At 37.7% G+C, this 25920-nt stretch overlaps 1 protein-coding gene and 1 long non-coding RNA gene across 2 annotated transcripts in view; one reads left to right on the top strand and one right to left on the bottom strand.

Annotated features, from left to right (window-relative positions):
* The window catches only part of LOC146666150 (uncharacterized), a 32568-nt gene extending 31142 nt beyond the window's left edge, over positions 1–1426 (bottom strand). Inside the window, exon 1 of the long non-coding RNA XR_014912744.1 lies at positions 1157–1426. This is a non-coding gene — a long non-coding RNA (uncharacterized LOC146666150). The remainder of the gene's footprint in view (positions 1–1156) is intronic.
* astn2 (astrotactin 2) overlaps positions 1–25920 on the top strand; it is a 306591-nt gene that overhangs the window by 188929 nt on the left and 91742 nt on the right. Inside the window, exons 12-13 of the mRNA XM_085413994.1 lie at positions 5992–6158; positions 9004–9192. Of these exons, the coding sequence (XP_085270120.1) occupies positions 5992–6158; positions 9004–9192 (356 nt within the window). The remainder of the gene's footprint in view (positions 1–5991; positions 6159–9003; positions 9193–25920) is intronic.

Here is a 25920-nt window from a genome sequence, read left to right as displayed (position 1 = left end):
TCTAAGACAGTTCTGAAGCACAGGTGGTTGATGATCGCGTAGGATTCTAAATTGTGCTCTTGGGCCTCAGAGGACTTTTGAGCAAAAATAAAGCCTTGGCATGCAAACCAACAATCAGAAGAACTTTCACCTCTCCTTTGACTAAGTTCAATGCAAGACAGACTATTTTCTGTACTTACTTGAGCACTTGTTAGTGTAGATTATTGAGAATGGAAAACGCATCCTTGAGGCATGAATTTGATACAGAAAAGTGTATAAATTAAAGCCCGACATGTGTGAAAGTGTCAGCTCCTGTGCTTGTTCACTGCCTAGATTGTCCTCACATCTACATTTTTCACTTCATATATACACCAATCAGGCATAACATTATGACCACCAGACTAATATTGCATTGCTGCTAAATCAGCCCTGACCTGTTGAGGCACCAAAATGTTAGCAACAGATCCTGTAATTCTTGTATGTTGTGCAGTAGGGCATCTATTTGTTTATCCAGCACATCCCACAGACACAACACCTAAACACGTTGTTCTGTTTCTTAAACCATTCCTGAAACGTTTTGCTTTGTGGCAGATCACATTACGCTGCTGAAAGAGGCTACCGCCATCAGGGAATACTGTTTCCATGAAAGGGTGTATGTGGTCTGCAGTAATGCTTAGGTAGGTGGTATGTGTCAAAGTAACATCTACGTGGATGGCAGGACCCAAGGTTTCACAGCAGAACATTGACCAAACCATCACACTGCCTCCAGCAGCTTGCTTTCTTCCCGTAGTGCATGCTAGTAACGGGCATTCCCAAGTAACATATACAAATGCAATGGTCATCCATGTGATATTAAAGAAACTGTGATTTATAGATAGGTAGGTAGGTAGAAAGATCCTTGTGGAGATAATAAGTTGAGATAATCATGTTATTCACTTCAACTAACACCTAATAATAATGTAATGACTGATCAGTGTATATAACAACTCATTTTAAGAATTTACTGGTAGATATTTCAGAGCTTTTGGCACACTTTATCTACTAGAAAAGTCTTAAACTGAGTAACGGAGCAATAAGCAAACTACTGGATGTTGCACTAGAGCAGCAACAGCATGTCAGACCAAAGCAAAGGGCACATCTGCGAGACACACTTTTCCATACTTTGTGTGAGACTCACCTGCTTACTTCCTTACTGTGTCACTTCATGTCAAAAAAAGGTACAAAAAGTGCAAAAACTCGCTTGACTTCCACCAGCTTCAATCGATTTAATATTTGTTGCTGCATTTCCTTTTGCTTGTTTGTTCACCATGTTCCACGAAAAATCTGCAAAGCTTTTTTGACCCACGATGATATATTTGCTCGCTTTCTTCACAGCCTCTGGATATGAGCAATACTGTGTAAATGTGTGTCTCCTGCAGTGATGACTGAAAACTAGAGCCAGACCAACTGCAGAACATTGACTCAGTATCTGGGAATGGGGACAAAGGATAAAGCTTCTTTGTACTCCTCCACGTGTGACACCTGGTTATCCTATTTACAAAGGGCAAGTCTCTTGCTAGGAACAACAAAGATATTAAGCAAGATCTGCAAGCTCTCAGGACACTGAAAGAGGACCTGAGCTTAGAGGATAAAGACTGCACCCAGGCCGAATGGGGATTTTTTTAAATATATATTTATACATATAAATGGCCTAAGTGTTTTAGATGTATTAGACAGTTAATGAACATTCCCATTTTTTCTAATACTTTTCTAATAGACTTCATGCATTTCCAAAGATCTCTAACATTATTAGTCTTTATCTCATTTCTAACTTGATTTCTCTGCTAATGTCCTGTATTGCATAAGCTTTATTTAAAACAACCATATGATTTATGTAATTGTTTCTCCAGAAGGCTTATGCCAAAGAAAAAGTCTTATTTCTGATCTCAGGAAACCTTTCAAAATAAGATTGATCCTGATGATCATTGTTTTGGACTAAATGAGGATTTGAAACAGTCTGAGCAAAAGAGAAAGAAAAGATGGCCTTTAAATGGTTCTACTATAAAGCATTTGTTTCCAGAAATGCTAATATGTTATGTGTTGTTGTAGTTACTAATAAATGGTGTTACTTAAATTGTACAGTTCTGCTGGATTTAATGAGATTAATAATCTCTTTGGAAATCTTTAAGCAGAAAACCAGGGAAACATAACGACTATGATAGTTGAAAGCTGTTGGAGATAAAAGTTCACACACCTCGTACGCCTCTATCTCTAGGAGGTAGAAATGCCAACTGTTCTAGTCCAAAACAACAATATATACCACTTCTCTGTTGTTTTCCTTCTCATCTGATGACCAGAACTGAGGGAAAAAGGGTGCCTTTGGATGTGAGTCCTTGCCTATGTCAGTCATTAATAAATAGCTACACATAGTTTTCCCTTTAGCGTCTATACAACTGTGTCTGCAGGCATGTGACTAATGATGTCAGTGAACCTTCCTTACGTGCACTAGACCCTTTAACACCACCTCTTCCTTTGTGCTTCCTAACCTAAGAAAAAGTTCTCAGAGAAATAATAAAGTCATTTAACTTTCTGAACTTTGAGAAATATGTAGTGTTTAGTATATAGCATTGTTTTGTTTTTGGGTTTTTTTGTTCTTTAAGAATAAATACACCACAACCAGCAGACATTTTAGCTGTTTGTCATTGCACGCCTACAAAAATATCCTATGCTGGCACACAAAACTTGAGGAGTCTAGATGAGTCAGAGTAGCAGTTAGTGAAAGAATTGAACTGTGGACTAGAAAACTGATGTAACTCAGTCTCTCACAGTCCTCGTTTCTTAGCAAAGAGAGGCAGATATCAATACAAGCAAGGAAGACATTACAGCAACACTTGAAACTGAAAGGCTGGCAAAACCAACACATTTTCAGCATGTGGCTCACATCTGAAAGTGTAAATTGACCACAGCTGAAACCTGTCAAATATTCAAAGATGAGATGGAAACTATTTATAGTATCTCTGAGACTATATGCATCCTACTGGAAACTCATATGGGGTGGTAATTCTGTTGTTGTTTTCCAGCATGTAATGTCACACTTTGTAGGAAGCATTATATAACATCTCAGTAATGACATACGTTAACTTGTGAAAGTCAGGGCTACTGGATCCTGGTTCTCACTACACAGAGGAATGATTTGTTTTCTGTTTAGTTAAGCTAATTCAAAGGTTATTGCTGTATACTGCAGTAGTTGGATGTGGCCTTCCTGGTGCAGTTATAAAAAATTGCCAACTAGAAAACAAATGTTAAAAAATGCAACAAATAATCCAAATATCTAATCAGTCAATCACATAGCAACAACTCAGTGCATTCAAGATGACCAGCTAAAGTTCAAACTCTAGGGCTACCGTGGCTCAGGGGTTTGGGAAGCGCATCTGTAACCGGAAGGTCGCTGGTTTGATCCCTCTGTCGTTGTGTCCTTGGGCAAGACACTTTACCCTACCGCCTACTGGTGTTGGCCAGAGGGGCCGATGGCGTGATATGGCAGCCTCGCTTCTGTCAGTCTGCCCCAGGACAGCTGTGGCTACAACTGTATCTTGCCTGCACCAGTGTGTGAATGTGAGAGTGAATGAATAGTGGTATTATAAAGCGCTTTGGGTGCCTTGAAAAGCGCTATATAAATCGTTATATAAACCATTATTATTATTAACTCACCATCAGAATGGAGAAGAAAGGTGATACAACGTTGCTGATGCCAAACTGTCTGATCTCAGTAATTCAGGAACTGTTGATCTCCTGGGATTTTCCTGCACAGCCATGACTAGGGTTTGCAGAGAATAGTCCAAAAAAGAGAAAATATCCAGTGAGCTGCAAGTATGCAGTAAGTTCTCTAGGAGTGCCTTGTTGATGTCAGAACTCAGAGCAAATAGTTAGACTATTTCAAACTGATGGGAAGGCATCAATACCTGAAATAACCACTCGTTGCCATCAAGATGTCCAGAAGAAATGTGTTTCTTTCTTCACTTGTATTATATTTGCTGCAATTTCTGCTGGCCCCTTAACCAGGTGTCTCTTGAAATATATATATATTTTTTAAAAATTCCAATCAGACTTTTTAGTGCTTAAATACAGGATATATAATAATGCCCTTGAATCAGAGAAGCTACAGCAGGAAAAGAATCATGCCAGGTGCCACTCATGTCAGGTAAAAACAGGAAACCGCGTCTTTGCATGAGCTGACCAAAACTGGACAATAGAAGATTGGAAAGATGATTTCTGCTGCTGTATTTGGATAGTAGTGTCATAATTTGGTTTAAATAAGATGAAAGCATGCATCCATCCTACCTTGTATCAAAGGTTCACTCCAGTATATCACTCTGCCGGTGGTGTAATGATGTGGAGGGTAGTTTCTTGGATGTTTTCTTGCTTTAGCTTCCTTAGTATTAACTATGCATGATAGCAATACTGCGGCCTACCCGAATCTTGTTGATGAGCATGTACATCCCTTTATGACTTCCACCATCATACGAATCTTCTGATGGCTGGTTCTAACAGGATACATGCCATGTCACAAAGCTCAAATCATCTCAAACTGGTTTCTTGAACATAAGAAGGAGTTCACTGTGCTCAGCTGTCATCAGACATCAGTCCATGAGAGATTCTTTAGGATGTGATGGTATGAGAGATTCACATCGTGGAGCCGGCAAAGCTTCAGCTTCAGTGAAAATATATGATATATGATTTATATATAGAATGTATAATATTTTAATATTCTGCTAATATTCTGTTAATTGTTAGAACAATGAACACACACACACATTTTTTTATGCTTTTTGATATAATAACACTTATCAATATTGTTTTAGCAGCATGTTGATTGACTTGACAGTTAAGCTGAGCCAGCAGAAAAGTCTGACCTTTTTGTTTTGTTTGTGTAATAAGCATCTTGTTTACATATGAGATGAATAATGCAATATAATTTATGAGCGTAAGCTATTAAGTCAAGAAGTTATTTATTGTTAGTAACATTACATTTTTAATGGAGCCCAACTTTCTTATATAATACATCTGCTGCTTTTGCAGTTCTGAATAATTAGTATTTCTTATGCTGGAGGAAATATAATTCATTTAAAAATCCACTTCATAAATTAAATTCTGCACTTTAAATTAGCCAGGCAAATGACTAGGGTGCTGGACCCATTGTTCCTCCTCAGATTTCTGGCTTGAGTTGACATACTCAGATAAATGTGATTTGTTTTTTGTTTGGTTGATGGGAACTCAAAGTTGAACTAATACTTCATATTGAAATGAAATGTCACAACAACAACCTAGTGATAAAAGCTGTGGTATCAATAATTTACTGCAAGGTAGGGCGCCACTTTTTAGTGAGTCACTAATGACTTTGCTAATTATTATCCATCTAAAAAGTATCAGTTGATTTAATTCCCAGCAAACAAGAGTGGCTATTTCTGTTTCTTGAAATCCCTTGGCTCATTTGCAATGCTTAAGTTTATTATTTTCTTTTATCACACTTCTATCAGCGTGGAATGATTTCACAAATGATAATCATTTTAATTGCTGGTGCTTGTGTCTAAATCTTTCGCCTCTGAGTTTTTTCTTTCTGTCTGGCATTTAAAAAAAAAAAAATAAATAACACAGGCCTTTGTGTGAACTGAGGGGGGACTTTCTGCTCAGGTAGTAAAATGAGCTGTGGTAACGATTCCAAGCTGCCGTTGTTTAATTTTCTAATCCTTTAAGCGCCTCCACCTTTTTATTGTGTTGTATCAGAAAAATATAATTGGCTTAAATTCTTCTTTTCTTGAATTTGTTCTTTCTGAAAGTCTTACTCCCTACTACTACTGTCTTATCTTCTCAGTCTTACTATCTCTGTCCTCTCAGTACTTTTCAATCCTGATTAAAATGCACATTCTGACCTATGTGTTTTACTCTCTTCTTCTCTATTCTTATTCTGTGCCTTTATCCTCACCCCCTGCTTGTATCCCTCCCACCACCTTTCCTTCTTTCTTTTTCTTACAGTGTCCTGAGGGGCTGAGGCCAATGAAGGATGGCTCAGGTTGCTATGACTACTCCAGGGGCATTGACTGTACGGATGGCTTCAATGGAGGTTGTGAACAGCTGTGTCTCCAGCAGCTTGTGCCCCTTGAAGATGACCCAAGTTCCAGCAACGTACTCATGTTTTGCGGGTGAGAATAGCTAGTAGTAAATAGAGAAAGAGAAGACATCTGCAGGGTGCCAATAAAGCTTTCTTTGGAAGTAGGTTTCATGAGTGATGGTTCGATTACACAAATGTAAATTTTCAAAAAATACTAAATACGAAATAACCAGTGAATAAACTATAGCTAGAAAGCCATATAGATAGATTGACAAATACATATCATACAGTTCTAGTATAGCCATTACGAGCATAATCTACAAAAACATACACAATACAAAGATGTGGAAAGAAAACTTGCATGAATTTGTCCAAACAATTCAAACCTCATACAAGTAATATTAGTGAATCTCACCTCTGAGATCGTGTTCACAGCTTCTAGCCCAGCTACTATTTTTAGACTGCTCAGTGGAAACCCCGTTCTGTTCTCTTGGCACATGTGCCTGAATGTTACGGAGGTACTGCGTCAAAACAGTGAACCTTTAACCTGATTTTCATTTTGTGGAAGCAGTGGAAGTCACAGGGAGGCAAATCTGATGGGTCTGTGAGGATTTTATATGTGTAGATTAAAAAAAAACCTCCAGCCTTGTCAGTGCACTAAGTTCCAGCACAACATGGCACATGCCAAAGTTCTCTGTATGGTACAAATGGAGCTTTGCATTGACAGTCTGAGGCAGGGGGATCTTTTGGTAGTGCACATCCTTGTGAATGTTGAAAACAAAGAGGATGACTATTATCCTGGTATCACCCTGGACATGACATTCAATGAAAATGGACTCTTAGCTAAAAAACTTCAACTTTGGCTGGCAGTGAGCCTCTGTGTGATGGTCATTTTGTAGAATGAAGATATTCTTGAAGGGGAAATCATGCCAAATTTCAATTAGGTATAGTTTTTGTTTGCACTTATTCATAGAACTTTTTGATTGTACCCAGTATATTGTAAATACTTAGGTTTCCATTTGAGTGCAGACTGCTTAGATTCCCAAGTGCAATCACACTGTTACTTTGCAACTTGATGAAAAACACTGAAAAAAAACTACTGCACTGTGGTCCGTGGCAGCTGGAAAAGATGTGAATAGTGAACAAATGGGTCAAACACAGGACTTCCACCTGTGATACTAGAGTTTGCATGAAAAAAGAAACAAGGTCGTTCTTAGCTGGCTGATTAAATATTTTTTTCTCGTTTAGAATTTGTTATCATAATTTTTCTGTTACGTGCTCAGCTTTGGGACATGGAACCATTTTAAGGTTAGGTTAAAGAAAAGAATGATCTACACTGAATAAAACCCTTCAGGTTAGTGAGTATTTCTGCCACAAAGACCTGAACTTCTATATTGGTCTTTTTACCCAATTTCTAAAAGCAGTGATATTCCTGGAGCAATATTAAATATTATATTGTTGCTCCAAACATGAAAGGTCTGAAAAAGGGCTACAAATAGTAACCAAAAATACAGGAAGTACTTCTGTCAGTGTTTTTGTTAGCTTTAGGGTTGTCCTTCCCATTTTCCTTTAAATAGCTGTCTTCTTTGAGGGTATTTATATCTCAAGACTGGCTGATCATTTATGGAAACTGTTCTGATCATGCCAATGAAAGTTGCTTAATTCCTGGGACCTGATAACTGATAAAAGGATACTTAAAAAAACATGTCTAAATGCATCTGTTGACTTTTTGATGGAAACCTAACAGCAGAAGCCTAAAGAAACATGAAGCATGCCCTCATTCTTGATCTGTGTCTGATCTGGAATGATGTCCTCATTTTCCCCAGATCATTTGGTACCCTTACACTGTGGGCAAACATGAACGTTGAGGCTCTGTCCATTTACCATGATATCCTGTTTAATTTCATAAGTGTATTTCACTAAATCACTAGCCTGTATACCCACATGTTCTGTAATAAATGCACAATGCTTTTTAAAAGTGGCCTGTGGGAAAAAAAACAGATTAAATTAATAAAATCATCTGAATGGTATAACTTTGTTCTGTAATTATACAAATTGTTCATTTACAAAAATGGAAACAGATTTGCCTTCAACTACAGAAAGCCCCTGTTCCACCAGATCTGAGTATTGCCAACAGCAGTTGACATCTCCTTCCCACCGAGGTGACGAGACATGAATCAGAATCAGAATCAGAATACTTTATTGATCCCTGGGGGAAATTATTTTTTGTTACAGTGCTCCATTTTAAACCAACATTAAGACAAGACAGACAATACGCTAACTAAGAATAGTACAATATATACATATATATACATACATACATACATAAGTCACTTATAAATTGCATGAGTCCTGCGCTCAGCCCTATCCAGCAGCACTAACTGCTCAGCCTGGTCTGTAAGACAGGATTGCACACAATAGTGGAAGCTATAATTGTGACTAACTGCAGAGTCTGCTGAATCCAGTGGCACTGGAATCTGTTTTAAAATGGTTTTCACCAGAGTGCTTGTGTCCACAAACTCGCCATTGATAATTGCTACTGTAGCACTTTGCATATTTAAAAGGCCTTTTTGGCTTTGACAGTAACAAAGTAGATTTAATGGTATATAAACTGAAAACCTGGAAAAATGTCTTTTCAAAACATTGGTTGTGATTGTCTGTGTCAGGCTGTTATTAGTCTGAGGGAATTCTAAAGAAAATCGGTACAATTTTGGCATGCTGAGTTTCTCTGTATTGGTCTTTATAGATTGAAAATTAAAGTAGGAACATGGGAACAGCCTTGTATATAATGTCAGTCTTTCAAATCACAATCAGCCTGCTACAGCTCAGTCTTCTGTTTCAAATCTTGCCAGCACTATGCTTTCACCTCAAGTGTAAACAAGGTCTCCTAGATTGCATATCATACATTGTATTGACAGTGTTTCCTTCCTCCTCAGATGCGTACAAGAGTACAAGCTGGCAGGCGATGGGCGCTCCTGTCTCCTGCAGTCAGACAACTGTGATGGACCAAAATGCCCTAAGCAGGATGTCTACTTCAATGACACCCTGTTTGGTGAGATGCTGCATGGATACAACAACAAAACCCAGCAAGTCAACTTGGGACAGATATTCCAAATGACCTTCCGGTAACTAGTGTACAAGTACATGCATTACACTTACATGACTATACAGACTAATGTTCATGCGTCATGTCTTTTTTCTTTCAATTGTCAGTGACTGTTCATTATGTTGTTCTTCACTTTTCTTTAATCTTACCTAGAATCGTGTCTCGTTCTATAAGTTTATGCTTTTTCTTTCCCTTTTATTGTTTTCTTATCTATTGAAAAAAGAATCTGTTTTTATATTATTTCCAACTAAACTTGTAGACACTTAGTCTTCCCTCGAGACCTGCTGTTTCACATCTGAACAGTTTTTTTGCATCTCGAGAGACACATTGAGGCAGCTCTGAAAATCGGTAGTCAGGGTTTGCCATTGGGTTGCTGCGTCTGTGCTTGCTTCAGTGTGTGTGTGTGTGTGTGCATGTCTATGTAGATACGTGTGTGTGACAGAGAGAGAGAGAAGGGCATGAGAGTGTAATGGTTGAGTGAGGATTGAGACTTATCCCATGGCAGTTCTCCTTAAACTGTCAGCTCTCTGAAAACCTGGCTCACTCTGATAAGTCACATGCTGTCTGTGAGGAAATGCTCAACACTGAGAGATGATAGGGTCTATTTATGCACAAATACAGTATCCACGGTAAACATGCTCAGCCTATATCTCACATTCTCTGTGTCTGTCGTCACTATCTCATGTGCATACTATATAGGCACTGCTTTCAGCAGGGTAACCATAAAATGCTTTTCAACTGCTCTGCCCTATGGGTCATAATAGTTGTGCTTGGCACAGGGTCATGACTTTACAGCGCATACTTTTAAGAAACGGAGAGAAACCTTTCCGTCTTTCAAAAATGGCTAAAATTTTAGATCTAGGTAGAATTTATCCGAATGTATTAATAGTTTCTTTGGGCATCGTCGTCCTGCTAAAATCTCCGTGTACCCAGTAAAGGTGGTGAACACAAGGTAAGTGTTTCGAGTCTGCAGTTTTACACCATTAATTTCATTTTAAAATGATCAAATTATAGTCAAAGAAGCAATTTGAATAATATTAACATAAGAGCCTTTGTAAGGTGTTTGTGTGAAGTCTTCTCTCAGAAGTGTGCTATAATTCAGGTACTGTAATTTCACATAATTCCTCAGAGAATTCAGCATTTCAGTAATCCACAGATAAGTGTATAAAAAAGGACACTTCTGCTTTAATATCCCTATATTCTTAATATAAACAGCTTTCAAAAGAAGCAGTTCTAAATGCTATTAAGTTTCATTTATTTGGGATTTAACACTCGACACAGTCGTGTCAGCAGCGTCCTTGAAGATGTTATTGGAACGTAGAGAAGCTGTTAAACAGAAAGAATCAGACTAATGCATCTATTAGCTAGAGTGAGTTATTGTAAAAGATGACCAATCTAACACTGTTTTTTCATGCATTCAGGAAATGTCAACTAATTACCAAAGTATACAGAACAGGTAAATACAAACTGAAAATATTTTTCTCAGAGTTTTGTTTGGACCTCACGTTATAAATTAAGAGGCTTCAGAGCATGGGCAGGGATAGCTCAGTAGGTAAAGTGGTCGCCCCATGATCGGAAGGTCGGCGGTTCGAATCCACTTAATGGCTACCCTGAGGTACCCCTGAGCAAGGTACCGTCCCTACACACTGCTCCCCGGGCGCCTGCTTAGTGGGCTGCCCACTGCTTCACTGAGTGAATGGGTCAAATGCAGAGAAAAACAAGTAATTTCCCCATGGGGATCAATAAAGTATCCATTATTATCATTATTATTATTATTATTATTCAAAGGAATGAAAAGCTATGGTTTAACTCCCCCATAACAGCAACATCTGACGACCTTCTCTGTACCCACAATGACGAGTATAGACACTTAGTATACGCCTCGGGTTTTTCCAAGAGTAGCTGCAGACATCAACCTCACTAACTTCTGATGCACAACCAGTCGTTTTGTTCTAAAAGCATTCCTGGAATATAACAGAAACCACTCAGCAGTTAGTTGTGATAGTTACCTGTGATCACCTTATCAGCTCTAAGTTAAACAGGGACTGAAGAGTTATCTTTAGACAGTTTGGAAGAAAGACTGACATGTCCAGAGCTTAAACTGGGGACTAAAGGTCCAAGGTTTCCTAAAGGTTTGAGAGGCTAAACCAGTTGGTAACTTCCACTAATACACTCAACAAGGCACAGTTTGACAGATGAGACAAAGGCACAGTTTGAGGATTATAAACCCTGGCAAAGAGGCAGTCTTTATCCCTTTGCCCTCAAACAGTAGGCTGCACAGTGGGGCCTGATCCTCCAGGCTCCAACTCCATGAGCTGGGCTATATTAAATACAGAAAGTAAATACACATGTACTCAAGACCAGGACTCTGATGACATTACAAAATTGAAACAACTAGCGTTGGCAGACCTGAGACACACAATGAGTGACATACTGGTTTTTTTTACCTTATGAGATCAATATAAAATAATATAGTGTATATGATATTGTTAAAATGTGTTTTTGGTCCCTGCTTTTAAATTTCTTGAAATTTAAAAACTTTCTTTAATGTTTTTTCTTTTTAAATTTCTTCAAATCCTTTCTTGCAGGCAAGAATTAATCAAAGCTCCCTTAATAGCTGGAATTAATCCCTTAAAAATGAAGAAATTGTCAAACAGTGAATTACCAAAGAGAAGTTACAACACTATTAACTTTTCATGTTCCTCCTTTTTAGTGAATGTCTCACCTTTATACACCCTAAGGTTGTTTGGCAAGGTCTATACTCAGAAATACATTTTGCTGATTACTAAGCATCCTTTAAGTATGGTTGTTGTGCTCTGTGACGGTCACTGGCACAGTGACTTGGAAGTCTTAAGAGACAGTCAAAAACCAAAAAAAGACATCAAAATAAAAGTTAGATAATTGCAAAGTTACAAACATTATGGATAAACATTTTTGGCTCTAGCTGAGACTTATATGGGTTTTTTTCAACTTAGGTAAAATTGTAATTCACTAATGATTTCTATAAAGAGTTTCCCTGACACTGTCAAGGTAACTGCAGACAAATCTACTTGGCTCTTAAAAGGGCCCTATTTTCAGTTCTGAACATCAAGTAAAATGACCACTCAGCCACAGCTCTCCATCCACTTTTTCTGTTTGGAATTAGTTAGGTATTGTGGTTATTTATCTTTCCAAGAAGTTAAGTCACACTTCAGAGAGAACATTTATAGAGAACTTTTCCTGTTTTCCATCTCAGCCTTCATTTTCTTACACCTGTGCAATTTGCACCTGTGCTTTGAAGCTAGAAAAATTTCCATGCTAATTGCAAGATGCATACTTAGCTACACTTATATGGTTCCCTGCAGTTAAAGGCACACTTGGCTGATTACATGCAGATGACAGGCAAAGTGCACTTCCAGGCTGATGTGCCTGTTTGGATAAAGAACGCACACGTCTCTAGGTGCAGAGTATGTCTGAAACGAAACACGAAAAGCATTTAAATAGACCGACAGTACATGGTTCAGTACGTTTTGAAGAGAGACTAGAGGAAACAAAAAAGAAAGGTGTTACTCTGTGTATCCATTATTTAAATCAGTGTCAAATTCTGTGGGGAAAATTTTTGTTTAACCAGAATGTATTTTGTATTCATCGACCCCACTAAACTTTCATCTTTGTTTCAATTTATTTCTGTTAACGATGGAAAGTTGAGCCGGGGTAAGTCTAACCAGAAAGGCTCAGCTCACAGTAGGTTGGTACTTGCCTTGCAGTGTCATTAATTAAACATGTGTATTATGCCATGTTATCTTACTGTGGTACTTACTGTGCTTATCAAATCCACTGTCATTTGTCAAAAGAACATTAGCTTTGTCTTCGTAATGATTTTGCTCCCATAAGAACCTACTTCACACTCTATGCATTTGTAGAAACATACTACAGTTCTTATTCTCATCATTTTCTACACTTCCCTCCACACCTTCTTTGATATGCAGATGCAAGACTTATTCCACAGCCCTTATTTTTCTCACCTCCACAGTCTACTGGGTTTCTCTCTCACACACGCACACACACACAAAACCCCATTCCTATGCACCAGCACCTCAAAGTGAAATATTAGATGATTGAGATGAATTGTATAAATTGATTCACAGCTTCACAGGTCTTTTTTTCAGTATGAAATATAATCCGTGATTTACGACTGTTTTGCATACATTTGGTATTATATTGATCACACTTTGCTTTTTCACAGGATGTTGAGGTAAGCCCGGGGAGTGATTTTTGCATATTGCTGTAAATTACAGAACTGTAACACAATATTACGATGTCATTCAAGCATTCATTCATTACATGCGTAAATGTGGATGTGAAAGTATAAAACGTTGTGGAAAAGAAATCTGGCCCAAAAAGATTGATTATATTTTTTACAGTTTCATCCAGGAACCTGACAATGAATGCAGGCTAAAGGCCAAAACTTATCCTAAGATTGCATCCTTTCTATTTACTTAATTGTGCACTTACATGCACCATAATGACATCCTGCCACTAATTGGTACATCAGTGTCAAGCCCATGCCTGAAAAGATGACTGTAGAGCCATGGTGCAAAGAAAGTACACTCACTTTTGATTCTAATGGCTTACATATCAGGACTTAAGTGTAATCTAGTCCTAAGCAGGTGCTAGGTAAATACAATCTCAGATGAATTACAAAGCATGGCCTATTACAGCGTATCATTATTTATTTAACAAAACCTAAAACAAAAGGCAGAAAACTGTGGAAAATTTAACTCGTCTGGGAAGTCATATAAGATAATTTTCCATTTAAAAAATGTTGAAGTCCATCACGCTGTAGTGAGAGAGATTTTTCAGAACTGGAAGACACTTAAAACTGTTGCCAGTCTTCCCACAAGTTAATGTCGCGGCAAATTTACCCCAAGGTCAGACCGTGTAATGCTCAGAAAAACTAATTCTAATGCTGCACCCAAACTACTCAGGCTATATGAGCCTCAGTAAACATGTTAAATGTTAAAGTTCATGACAGTACATTTACAAAAAAAGCATGAACAAGTATGACTCTTTTAGTGGGGATGCCAGCAAAAAGCCCTTCTCTCTAAAAAGAACATGGCAGCAAAGCTTAGGAGCGATGTCCTTTGGCTAGACAAGATCAAATCAGTGATGTTTGGCCATGATGCAGAGGACCACGTTTACTGAAAACACTCCACTCCACAAACACATGGCCCAACATTGAAAAGCCAAGACTCAGCTGACACCTCCACCAAAAGGACGAGGCTCATGCTCTTGAGGATCATGTGATGACTCACAAGATCAGTAGTAGGTCAACAACACTCAGGGTCACGTCCACAGGGAACAAACCCCACTAGGGGTTAAATACCTGGGACTCTCCACCTTTCATTCACCTCCAACCTCTTGGATGAGAGGTAAACTTGAAGAAGTCCAGTTGCCTTTTTTTTTAAGCACAGAAGACTAACATGACCTGGATAACTAAGAACCTACACACCTCATCCTCACTGTTAAGCATGTTGGTTGAGTGATGAGTTAGGCTTGCTTTGCAGCTACTGGACTTGGGCACCTTAAAGTAAATACCAAAGTATTCTAGGACAATGAACCCGAGGATAAAAGCAGGTCTACAACAGAATGGCTGAAGAAGAAAAGAACCAAGTCTAAATCCAGACCTCAGTGAATGCCTACAAAGCTTCTTTTGTAAAGACAAGAGGGGTAAAATTCCTCCTTAACGATGTGAGACACTGATAAAGAACCTTCAGATTGTTTCAGTACACTTCAAGTTAGAAGCCGTTATACAAGCTATTAAAATGATGGGGTGTACTAAGTATAATATGTCATGTGTTGTTGTTCATTTAAAATTGAGTTTGCCTCATTTTATGATACAGGACTGCATGAAGGGTAAATGTGAATGTATGAACACACACGCACACCCTAGTCCTGTAAATTTAGAATAAGAAAGCAGCAGGCAGCATCCAAATAGGAGAGAGCCAGACTCATACATATATACATTGATACACCACTGCAATCACTAAGTACCAATTAACAACTCGAATCATACATTAAAAGAGCAAATGGGATAGGGTGAGCCTCACAGCCTCACAACTTTGAACCTCTAAAGCAGGCATGCTATTTTTTTTAGAAATGATACAGAATACAAAACAGATTCAAATCTGATCCAAAGAAGAATATCCACACTACTGTTTTCACAACACCATGTAATGAGCAGCGGCAGATTATCCTCCTGGCATTTCAAAGTTTACACTCCTTTTCTTGCCTCAAAAAACACCTTTTTTCATGAACTGCCACATGATCATAGGTGATTGAGAGTGCATTAACACAGGAACCTGACCCCACAGCTCTCTATAGACCTGTTAACTGACTCTAGTTAACTGATTTTAGCATTTCATTTAAGCATATCATATTGCTCGCGTGTTTTTTCCTTAATAGTTGGCAGAGTGAGAATGCCTCATGGTAAATGCAGTAAAACGTTTGGGTTGTGACAAAAGACGAGCAATGATTGAGAAAGAGAAGAAATGAGCTCCACTTGCTTTGTTAAGGTGATGCTGTCACTCTTGTCACGTTGATGCATAATGGGGTTTTTTGCAAAAAAGGGAAAAGATACCGAAAAGAAGAAACAGGCAAAACCACTTTTGATAGGTACTCTGCTAGAAGTCGTCATCACTGCTCACCTCTCAGGCGAAGACGATACCACAACATGAATAATTTGTGAATCCAGGAGCCCACAAAGCTCTCAGGCATAAAAACAACTACATTTCCATGTTCCTCAGTAATTTTCAGTAATTATCTCCTTTGTGCACACAGGGTAGCGTCTACTGGGGGGTTGAGTCAACAAACATTACAAGGCAGTTTCTTCCCATATAATGAGTAGCCATGAGACACTGAGACAGACTGCTGAGGTGAAGGGTTAAGCTGCTCAAGGTTGATGGGATGCTTCCTAATTCTCTTCCAAAATATGTGCCTGCTCCTTCTTTCTTAAATTCTCAGCATAGTGTTTATCTCTTTACTATTGCCTGTGCACATATGTGTGTGGGTGTGCGTGGCAGAATTGTGAACTCATACAGAGTTATGTGTGTGTGTGACATCCTGGCGTTAAAGTACTTATGTTTATTTACTTAAATATTCAGATAGTCATATATCTCCATGCATAATTATTTTTACTTACTAGATCGGTTGGCATCTTTGTTGTATTCAAACATTTGGTTGTTTCGACAGATTTCATACCAATTTAATGTGTCTGGCTCATGAGAAAACAAATAAATGCTACCACAGCTTGCGACACTGAGATGTAGGACAGTATGGTGTATTGTATTAGTCTTTCTACTATTTTTATTCGTGAAGGTCATAGTTGTTGTGTCACTTAAAATTTCAAAAAAGCTCTATATTATTTTGTATGTATTTGTGTGGAGTTTTCTCTAGCTGAGATATCTTCTTACAACGCCATCAGTGCTATCTGTGTTATTTGCAATCACAGTCTATGCATTTATTATAGAAAGCCATTACCTAATCCATTACAAACTGGTGTCATGCCATTTGAAACGTGGATGTTTGCAAGGCAAGTATAGACTTTTCCAAATATCCCATTTAGGTGCATAAATGGGAAGTGTGGGATTTAACAGTTTTGGGAGTATGAAGACTCCATTTAGACCCAAATGCATTGTGGTTGTTTGCTAATGCATTGTAAATTGCAGATAACGTGTATGGCAATAGAAACTGAAATGTATGTGATGTCTGGAGGTGGTTGGATCGCAGCCAGGTGTAAATGCAGTCAGTACAGTTTGGCAACATTCAAAGGCCTCTTCTAGGATCTCAAGCAAGCTGTGAAAAAAGCTGAAAACAGCCTTTTATTTTTACATGAAAAAAATACAACCCAACGCAATTGTACAACAGCAGCCTCACAAAATACTTGATTACATTAAAGTGTCGAGACAAAGCCCTGTGTTTATATGTCATACACTAATGCACACAGACTGCTGTTTCGATATTCAATGTGAATGGGATTTAAAAGGTTAGGTTATTTGTTGTAAATATTAGGCTCTTTCTTGTGAACTCATTTTATTAAATATTTTCATCTCCGTTAGCTTCCACAATCTGTTTGCTCAAGTCCTGTTTTTATTATTTTAATACCCGTCTTCTATAAATGTGGTTTTATCTCTACATTAAACAGCCATGTTGCTTTAGCTTGTACATAGCCATAAAGCATATGCAATTCATTATTTCTTTTAATTCTGCAAATTGATGGGTATCATTTTTGAAAGTATACAGGATACATAAGTATTTAGTCATTCAATTTTATTCAATAATTTGGATATTAAACTTAAAAAATGAAAATGAAAATGAAAAAGCAAGAATGACCAAAAAGGGATATTTTTTTCCTCACATTGCTCCAGTTGATTTTCTGGAAAGTTTGAGTCTTATTTACACCATGGCACCTTAGCAGACCGAGTTTAGCAAAAGAGGAAGCGTAAGGGTAAGAGGAGGTTCTTAAAGCCTCAGTGATTCCTCCATCTTTATGACTGAGTGCACATAAGTTGAGCATGTCTGGGAGATTGCGAGGGCTTTGTGTGCAGTGCTCAAACATTTGTGTGGGTTTGGATTTAACTTTGTGTGGGCATGTGTTTGCTTGTGTGAGTCAGTGCGCCGGTGTTTGTGAGTGTGATTGTTCCCAAGGCACTCACTCTCTGTGCAGTAACTCACATGGCGAGGCAGGACCTAATAGACCCTAGCCTAATATCAACTAATGTTAGAGAGGCTTGTATCCGACTACCTGCTGTTTGGCTGCAGAAAGCAGGGATGGGGGGAGAGGGGGGGGGGGGTTGGTAAAGGGAGCAATATGTGTTTAGAAAAAAAAAAAGTTTAATCAAAACAGTAAAGCCAATCAAAACTTAGCGAAACACTAGGAAAGAGTAACTGCGAGAGAAATGCTGGGGCAGGGGGTGGGGGTAGTGCACCAAATGCTGCTTTGTGCATGATGTAATAAAGTAGTCAAACATCTCATACAGATGTAGACAAATCATGTGGGAGAGTAGAAGTACATGGAGCACTCATTTTGCAAGGTGTGGCTCTGATGTGCAGCAATTTATACAGAAAGGTAGACATGGCAAAAAAGAAAAACAGATGAGATTAATTGGACCAGATTAAAGAATACCAATTATGTCATGCTTGTCTTTTGTTTTTATATATGTGTTGACAGCCTTCTGCAGCTTGCTGTACTCCTCCAGGATATTTCAACTTCCCGATCCTATCCCCAGCTCAGGATTGTAAAATATTATTACTTCTATAGTTAGCATTAAAATTATTATTTACTATTAGCTGACAATTACAACAGAGGTAGAGACATTTTTAAAGAAGCATTGCTTTAGCAAAAGTAATAAACCACCATGGAAACACCACACTACACATAAAACTGTGTTACTGGCAAAGTGTGCATAAAGTATCAAAAGTAAAGGCAATTATTCTGCCAAAAAATGCTCACAATCAGTATTATATGGATCAATTATACTGCTGCACTTTAAATGCTTCTTTAGATTGTTTAATTTACTGTAATGCATCATATTCTATACAACAGTATGACTGTAGTATCATCATGGGAGCTTTTGGCAATATAGTGTATGAAAAAAAGAATCACAGTTTAATTCAAAGGCTTCAGCGCGATGTGATGTGGTTAACTGTTAATATCTACAGGAGGTTTTTAAGTGTTACATTTAGGTGGTGTATTAACAAAACAGCTGGTATACTTTGTATAATCATTCAACCAAATAATTTCTCATTGATGCTAAACTGAGTGCTGGTGGAGCCTGCAGTTGTTCAACTTGGATGTTTATTAATTTAGACATGGTGATTTTAACCAAAAGCTCTCCTTGCTGATATGCCAAAAGACTTTTTATAAGATTCGTACATCACACATGTTGGCCAAGGTAGTTAAGAAGAGGACGTGTTTGTTACAATGATAAATCAGAGTTATTTGCTAAGGTTAGCTCTGTTTCCACACAAAGTGCAGATGATAACTGATTTCAAGGCGGTTAAAGCTTTGAACATCATGCCCACAGGTTTGACGTTGGGAATGATCAAAACTTTTAGAGTCTATAAGATCGTCTGAAACTGATGAGCTTCTTTGTTTGTAAAAATGAAAAAAATGAAAAAACATCTAGACTGGGACTCAGGGTGACCATTTACGGTGAAAGCAAATACCCTAGAATGTTCTTACCTTGCCCATTTATTACCTCTCTGTCAAGGTTCACAAAATAAGGTAAGATGGAATTAACATAATTTAGCTGGCAGGCAGATGCCTAGCACTAAAACATACACCCATCAAGGCTTTAGCCTTTACCTGGACTCTTGTTTTGGCAGATGAATAAAGACTCTCTTTGTTCTGGGTCCAATTCACATTCAAACATGTAGGGTTGAACACCAGGGTTTTGTTATCTGACAGCTCATAGAAGGCTATATTCAGAATAAGACTGGACTTTTGGCAGGTGTCCCTTAAAGCCAGAGGATAAAAAGAGGTGCTGCTTTATTTTAACCTAAAGTATGTGTTTAAAAAATATATACATATATTCTGGTAGACCCCCTAAAACAACATATGACTTATAGTCCTCTTTTCCTTCATAAGCTCATGTCATCGTGTTTTTGTTAGGTCCTCTTAATAAAAGTATAATAATAAGAATACAATATAATAATAATAACACGATATATCCATAATCGCTCAAAAGCATTCAGATCCCTTTTATTGTTAGTCATTTTTTCTCTGTTCTAGTTCCTGCTTCAGGAAATTTGTGGGTTATGCCATACTGACTCCATGATCAAAGAATAATTTGTGCACATCTAAATTACTTGTACAATAATTGAAAATGAAAAATTCAGTTAAGTATTTTCCAAGGTTCTAAAACATATTCTTTTCTATATATAAATATATGTCAAATATAATTTTTTAATACATAAATGTAAGCAAACCACTGCTTTGCTAGTAAGTAAGTCACTGCATCAACAGCTGAAGTGTTTTTCTCAAGAATGTGCCACAAACAGGACTTTAATATCACCAACCATTTCCATGTTATTACGGTGTATCCATATAAATGGCCCACCCTGTACATTTAAAACACATCATTTATTCATCTACGCATAGACAGAACAATAATATGTCAGTGCAGTAGATCAGGCCAAACATCGTCAGGGTTTCATCATGGCCATGCATCAAAAGATGCTATGCTGGTTCTTTCTGTATACGATGTATAACTGTACACCTGTATAACATGACCGTGCATTAACTAAAGCGTGGAAATTAATCATATTTCAGTGTGCATGCAATAGCGCTGCATGTGCTCAATGAAGCAAAACATAGCCCTTGACATTTGTTCTCCTTCTATGGCTATAGATGGGCTACGCAGAAATTGGTGGGGAAATGTTTTTATGATTGAATAATAAAATACTGTAATAGTAGTGAACTGTGTGTAACTTAATGCCCCCTCTACAAGGCTATCTTTTTTAACTCTCCTTTCTCTCCATCATTCTGACTGCAGGCTGGTGCTGTAAACATTCTAGTCATAAATTATTTATTAATATCAACTCATAAATAGATACCAGTTTCAAGCTTCTTTTTTTTCCAATTTTACCCATCTTGCCATCTAACCATCAATCTGTCCATCAATCCGCTTATCTGTCAGGTTGTGGTTGCAGCAGACTAACCAGGGTATTCCAGGACTTCTTCTCCCCAACTACACTTTTCAGTTCCTCCAGGTTTTTTCAAAGCCAGATCAGATAAATAATCTCACCAACAGATTCCAGGTCTTTGCCATAGTCTTAACTCAGTTGTCCATGCCCAAATAACATCCAAGGACACCCCCTAGACATTCTAACCCAAACTACCTTAGCAGGTTCCTCTCAGCGTGTAGGAGCAGCAATTCCGAAAATCCACATCACCCTATGGTCATTACCCAGATTTCATGATAAGGGTTGGGATGTAAATGGGCTGGTAACTTGAAAGCTTTGTCTTTCGACTCAACTGTCCCTTCATCATGTCAGTCAGGGAAAACACCTGCATTTCTTCTGATGATCCACAGATGGAGTCCAACACTCACTGAAAACATGCTTGATTTTTGATTACACTGATGGCTCAGAACCCTGTACTCCCACTGCTCCAGACCTCCACTTCACAGACACTGTACCAGACCTCCATGAAACAGTTAAGAAGTGTGTTAACCAAGGCAGCCCCACAATGTCAGAGCCTATAACATCTCTGGGCCAAATCGTCTATGCCTGGTGCTTTACTATGGGGTCGCTTCTCAACTACCTTAGGGACCTGTGTAACTCGTGAGTTTTCCCAGCATCTTCAGGCTCGGCCTTACTTCACATAGGGATTTTTTGGCTGGGTTTGGGAGTTCCTCAAAGTGCTCTTTCCTAGGTCCCACAATATCTATGTCAGCGGTTCTGCTCCCCAACCAACACGTTGAGCCATGCCCAGCTTCCCCATGCTAAGTCACTGTACAGCTTGCCAAAATGTCTTTAAATGCTGCCAAAAATCCTCCTCCATGGCCCTCTCCCACTCCTGAGTTTTTCAAAACCACAACCTTTTTGGCTCTCCGATGTCCATCTGCTGCAGGAGACCCCTGGGCCAACCAAGCCTGGGAAGCTTCCTTCTTCAGCCTGACAGCTTACCTCACCACTGGTGTCCACCAACAGGTCCTCAGATTGGTGCTATGAGAGGCATCGATGACCTTATAATCATATTGCCTGACAGCTTTTTTGCTATTTTCAACCAAATGTTCAAGACATGGCATTAGATCATATAATACAACAACAAAGTCAATCATACATACCTAGCACAGAAGTCCAGGAACATAACACCACAATGGTTTACATCAAGTAGGCTGTTCCTGCCAATTACCCTTCTCCAGGTGTCCTTATCCATAACTACATGAGTATGCAAGCCTCCCAAGAGAACTATGGTTCCCCAGCCAGAATTCCTTCCATGACCCCATCCGAAGACTCCCCAAAAGCTGGGTATTCTGAACTGCTATTTATCACATATTCACAGACAACAACTCGAATTTGTACAAATTGCTCTCTGGGGAAAACAGCACTCAGCAGGGGGCTTGTGAGTATCCCCATACCAGCAATTCTCCTCCTCGGCCATTACAGAAAAAGAATCTAGCCCATCTCAGTAGAGCTCCACCTCTTGCACTAGCTCAGGTTGCTTCCCTGCTAGTGAGGTGACATTTCACGTCCCAAAAACCAGTCTGTGATCCTTGAGGTGACACATCCAGGTTCCCTCTTTTACCTACCCACAGGGCCACTTTTATTCATCTATATGAAATTTACTTCATTGAGTATTCACCCATACTCACCCCTGCGAGGCTGAACTATAAAGGAGTTAATTACCACTCCTGTGATGTGATTTCCAGAGCCTAGCTTTCAAGATGCCTACTACAAAAAAATGGTTCACTTCAGTTAGTTATATCAATCACAAACATATGAATGACAGAATAGCAGATAATATAATAGCTTTTAATCAGGTCTTGATGTCAGTCATCTTGCTTTGTAATTACACTGAACAACAAAAGAATGCAAAAACCGCCTTGCTGTCTTGCCCCATTACTGTTCATTTCATTTCATTTATTTATTCATTTTCAGGCACAACAAATACCTATATTGAACATAAAATACACAAAACAAAAAACAAAACTTGCCTGAAAAAGGAGTGGGACGAAGAAAACTTATTAAATCCCACCCCTATACTCACTCATCAACAAAAAAAAACAATAAACTTCCCGCAGCTACGCCCATCATTGCATAGAGACCCATCAACAGCCCCGGGCAGATACAAGCATCTAAGCGGCAGCTCGCAACCAACAATTAGAGCCTTCATAACTGAATACAGAATATATAAATTATAAATTGCATTACCACAGGTAACAGGCAGTAATAACTACAAGTAACAGACACACATACATATACATACATATATATCTACACACACAAGTACATATATGTACATACATACGCACACTTTTTTTTTTTTTTTTTTTTTGGAATCCATACCAGCAATGGTAAGAGGACAGACATTACAGAGCACACTAAAACCCATCATTGAGTATACTGTGACCAGACCAACTGTTTGTAGAGAAATTTAAATCTATGAATATTTTTGCATTGTTTCAATTGTAAACTCAGACTGTTCCAGATTTTCACACCACATACAGACACACAAAAACCTTTACGGGTTGTTCGAGTTCTGGGTAATTTGAATTCTCCAAAGCCTCTCACATTATAAACCTTTTCTCGAATTTCAAATCTAGTTTGTAAATTTGCCGGTAAAAGTTTAGTAAAAGCTTTATACAAAATTATGGATGTATTGTAATTAACCAGATCCTGGAATTTAAGTAACTTTGCCTGAAGAAAGAATTTGTGAGTATGTTCTAGATAACCAGCCTTGTGAATAATACGCAGTGCTCGTTTCTGTACTGTGACTAATGGATTAGTTGTATTTTTATATGTATTTCCCCACACTTCCACACAATATGTAAGATATGGAAGAACCAGGGTACAGTACAGAGTACGAAGTGCATCTTTATCAAGGAATTGTTTCACTTTGTTCAAAACTGCGAGGCTTCTGGAAATTTTGGTTTTTATGTGTCTGACGTGGGGTTTCCATGAAATTTTGTTATCAATTATAACTCCCAAAAATTTGTTTTCACTCACATTATCAATTGGTACACCTTCAATGATAATTGGTAATTCTACATTATATTTTAAATTACCAAAAAACATTGCTTTAGTTTTATTTATATTTAATGATAATTTATTTATGTCCATCCATTTTTTTATTAATTTTAGCTCCCTGTTTACAGTCATTACAAGATCAGTATAATCATCGCTACTGAAAAATATGTTGGTGTCATCTGCGAACAGTATGAGTTTAAGTACTTGAGAAACATCAAAAATATCATTTATGTATACATTGAAAAGTTTTGGTCCCAACACTGACCCTTGGGGAACACCACATGTAATACCAAGTTTCTCTGAATGGTAATGCCCTATGCTAACATATTGTTCCCGACCTGTTAGGTAACTTTTTAACCAGTTACCAGCTTTCCCTCGAATACCATATCTTTCCAATTTATCCAGTAAAATTGAGTGATTGATTGTGTCGAAGGCCTTTTTGAGGTCAACAAAAATACCAACTGCATATTTATTTTTATCCAGTGTATCAGTAATTTCTTCTACTGCCTCAATTATCGCCATTGAAGTGGTTCTTTGCGTTCTGAAACCATACTGACCAACATTTATTATTTGATGTTTTTCAAGGAATTTTTCTAATCTTGAATTAAAAAGTTTTTCTAGAATTTTTGAGAATTGAGGCAGTAGAGAAATAGGCCTATAATTGGTAAAACTGTGTTTGTCATTACTTTTATATAGTGGTATTACTTTCGCAATTTTCATTTTTTTTGGAAAACAACCAGGCTGAAATGATAAATTACAGATATATGTTAAGGGACTAGCAATATTCAGAATAACCTGTTTAACTACAGACATATTTATGTCATGATAATCCATTGAAGACTTACTTTTACATTTTAATGTGATATTTATTACTTCTTGCTCATTTGTAGCTGAGAGGAACAGTGAAAAGGGATTTGATTTTATATTACTGATATTTTCATTTTTATGACACGGGATGTCCGCTGCTAGTTCAAGGCCAACATTTATGAAGAATTTATTGAACCCATCGACAATATTACTCATGTTGTGATTTTCACCATTTGCATCAGTAAAATATTCAGGATATGATGTTCCAGAAGATCCTTGTTTAATTAAGTTGTTTAACACATCCCAAGTTCCTTTTATATTGTTTTTATTTTCATATAATCTTCTTCTATAATAAAGTTGTTTGCTCGTTCTTATAATATCAGTCAATTTATTTCTATATGCTTTATATCTTTGTTCCACTTCTTTTGTTTTTACTTTGATAAACTGTTTATACAGATTGTTTTTCTTTTTGCAAGCATTAATAATTCCTTTTGTGAGCCAAGGACTTTTTATCTTTTTTTTCTTTGTCATGTGTTCGTTTACAGGACAATGTTTATTGTACCACATAGTAAAAATATCTAGAAAATTATCATAAGCCTTGTCCACATCTGACTCTTCATACACCGAACTCCAATCTTGTTGTGCTAAATCGAAATTGAAGGCATGAATTGCTTCTTCATTTATTGTTCGCTTTGCTATCATGATCTTGGTATCTATTTTTTTTAAATCACAGTCACACAAAGTAAAAACTGGTAAGTGGTCAGTTATATCACAGACAAGCAGACCACTATTAATTTGGAAATCCATGACATTAGTAAAAATGTTGTCAATAATAGTGGCGCTATGTGAAGTTATTCTGCTTGGCTTTGTTATTGTTGGATATAGTGATAAGCTGTACATTGTGTCAGTAAAGTCATCAATGGCTTTTAACCTTGTTGGATTTAGCAAATCAATGTTAAAATCACCACAGATAAATAGTAATTTTTGGTTCACCGAAGCAAACGTTTTTTCTATCCATTCATTAAAAGTGTCAATACTTGAACTGGGTGTCCGATATATACAACTTATTATAACATTTCTCTTTTTTTCATTCATAATCTCAATAGTCAAACATTCCAAAATTCCATCAATAGCCATAGACATAGTTGTTACAACATTATATTTTATAGAGTTATGAACATATATAGCAACCCCGCCGCCCGCCTTA

Source organism: Rhamphochromis longiceps, linkage group LG7, assembly GCF_057381845.1.
Source record: "Rhamphochromis longiceps isolate RC_006_pf linkage group LG7, R_longiceps_female_GT1.1, whole genome shotgun sequence".
Classification (NCBI taxonomy): Eukaryota; Metazoa; Chordata; class Actinopteri; order Cichliformes; family Cichlidae; genus Rhamphochromis; species Rhamphochromis longiceps.
The sequence above is the reverse complement of the archived record's forward strand: the minus strand, read 5'-3'. Positions and strand labels throughout refer to the sequence as shown.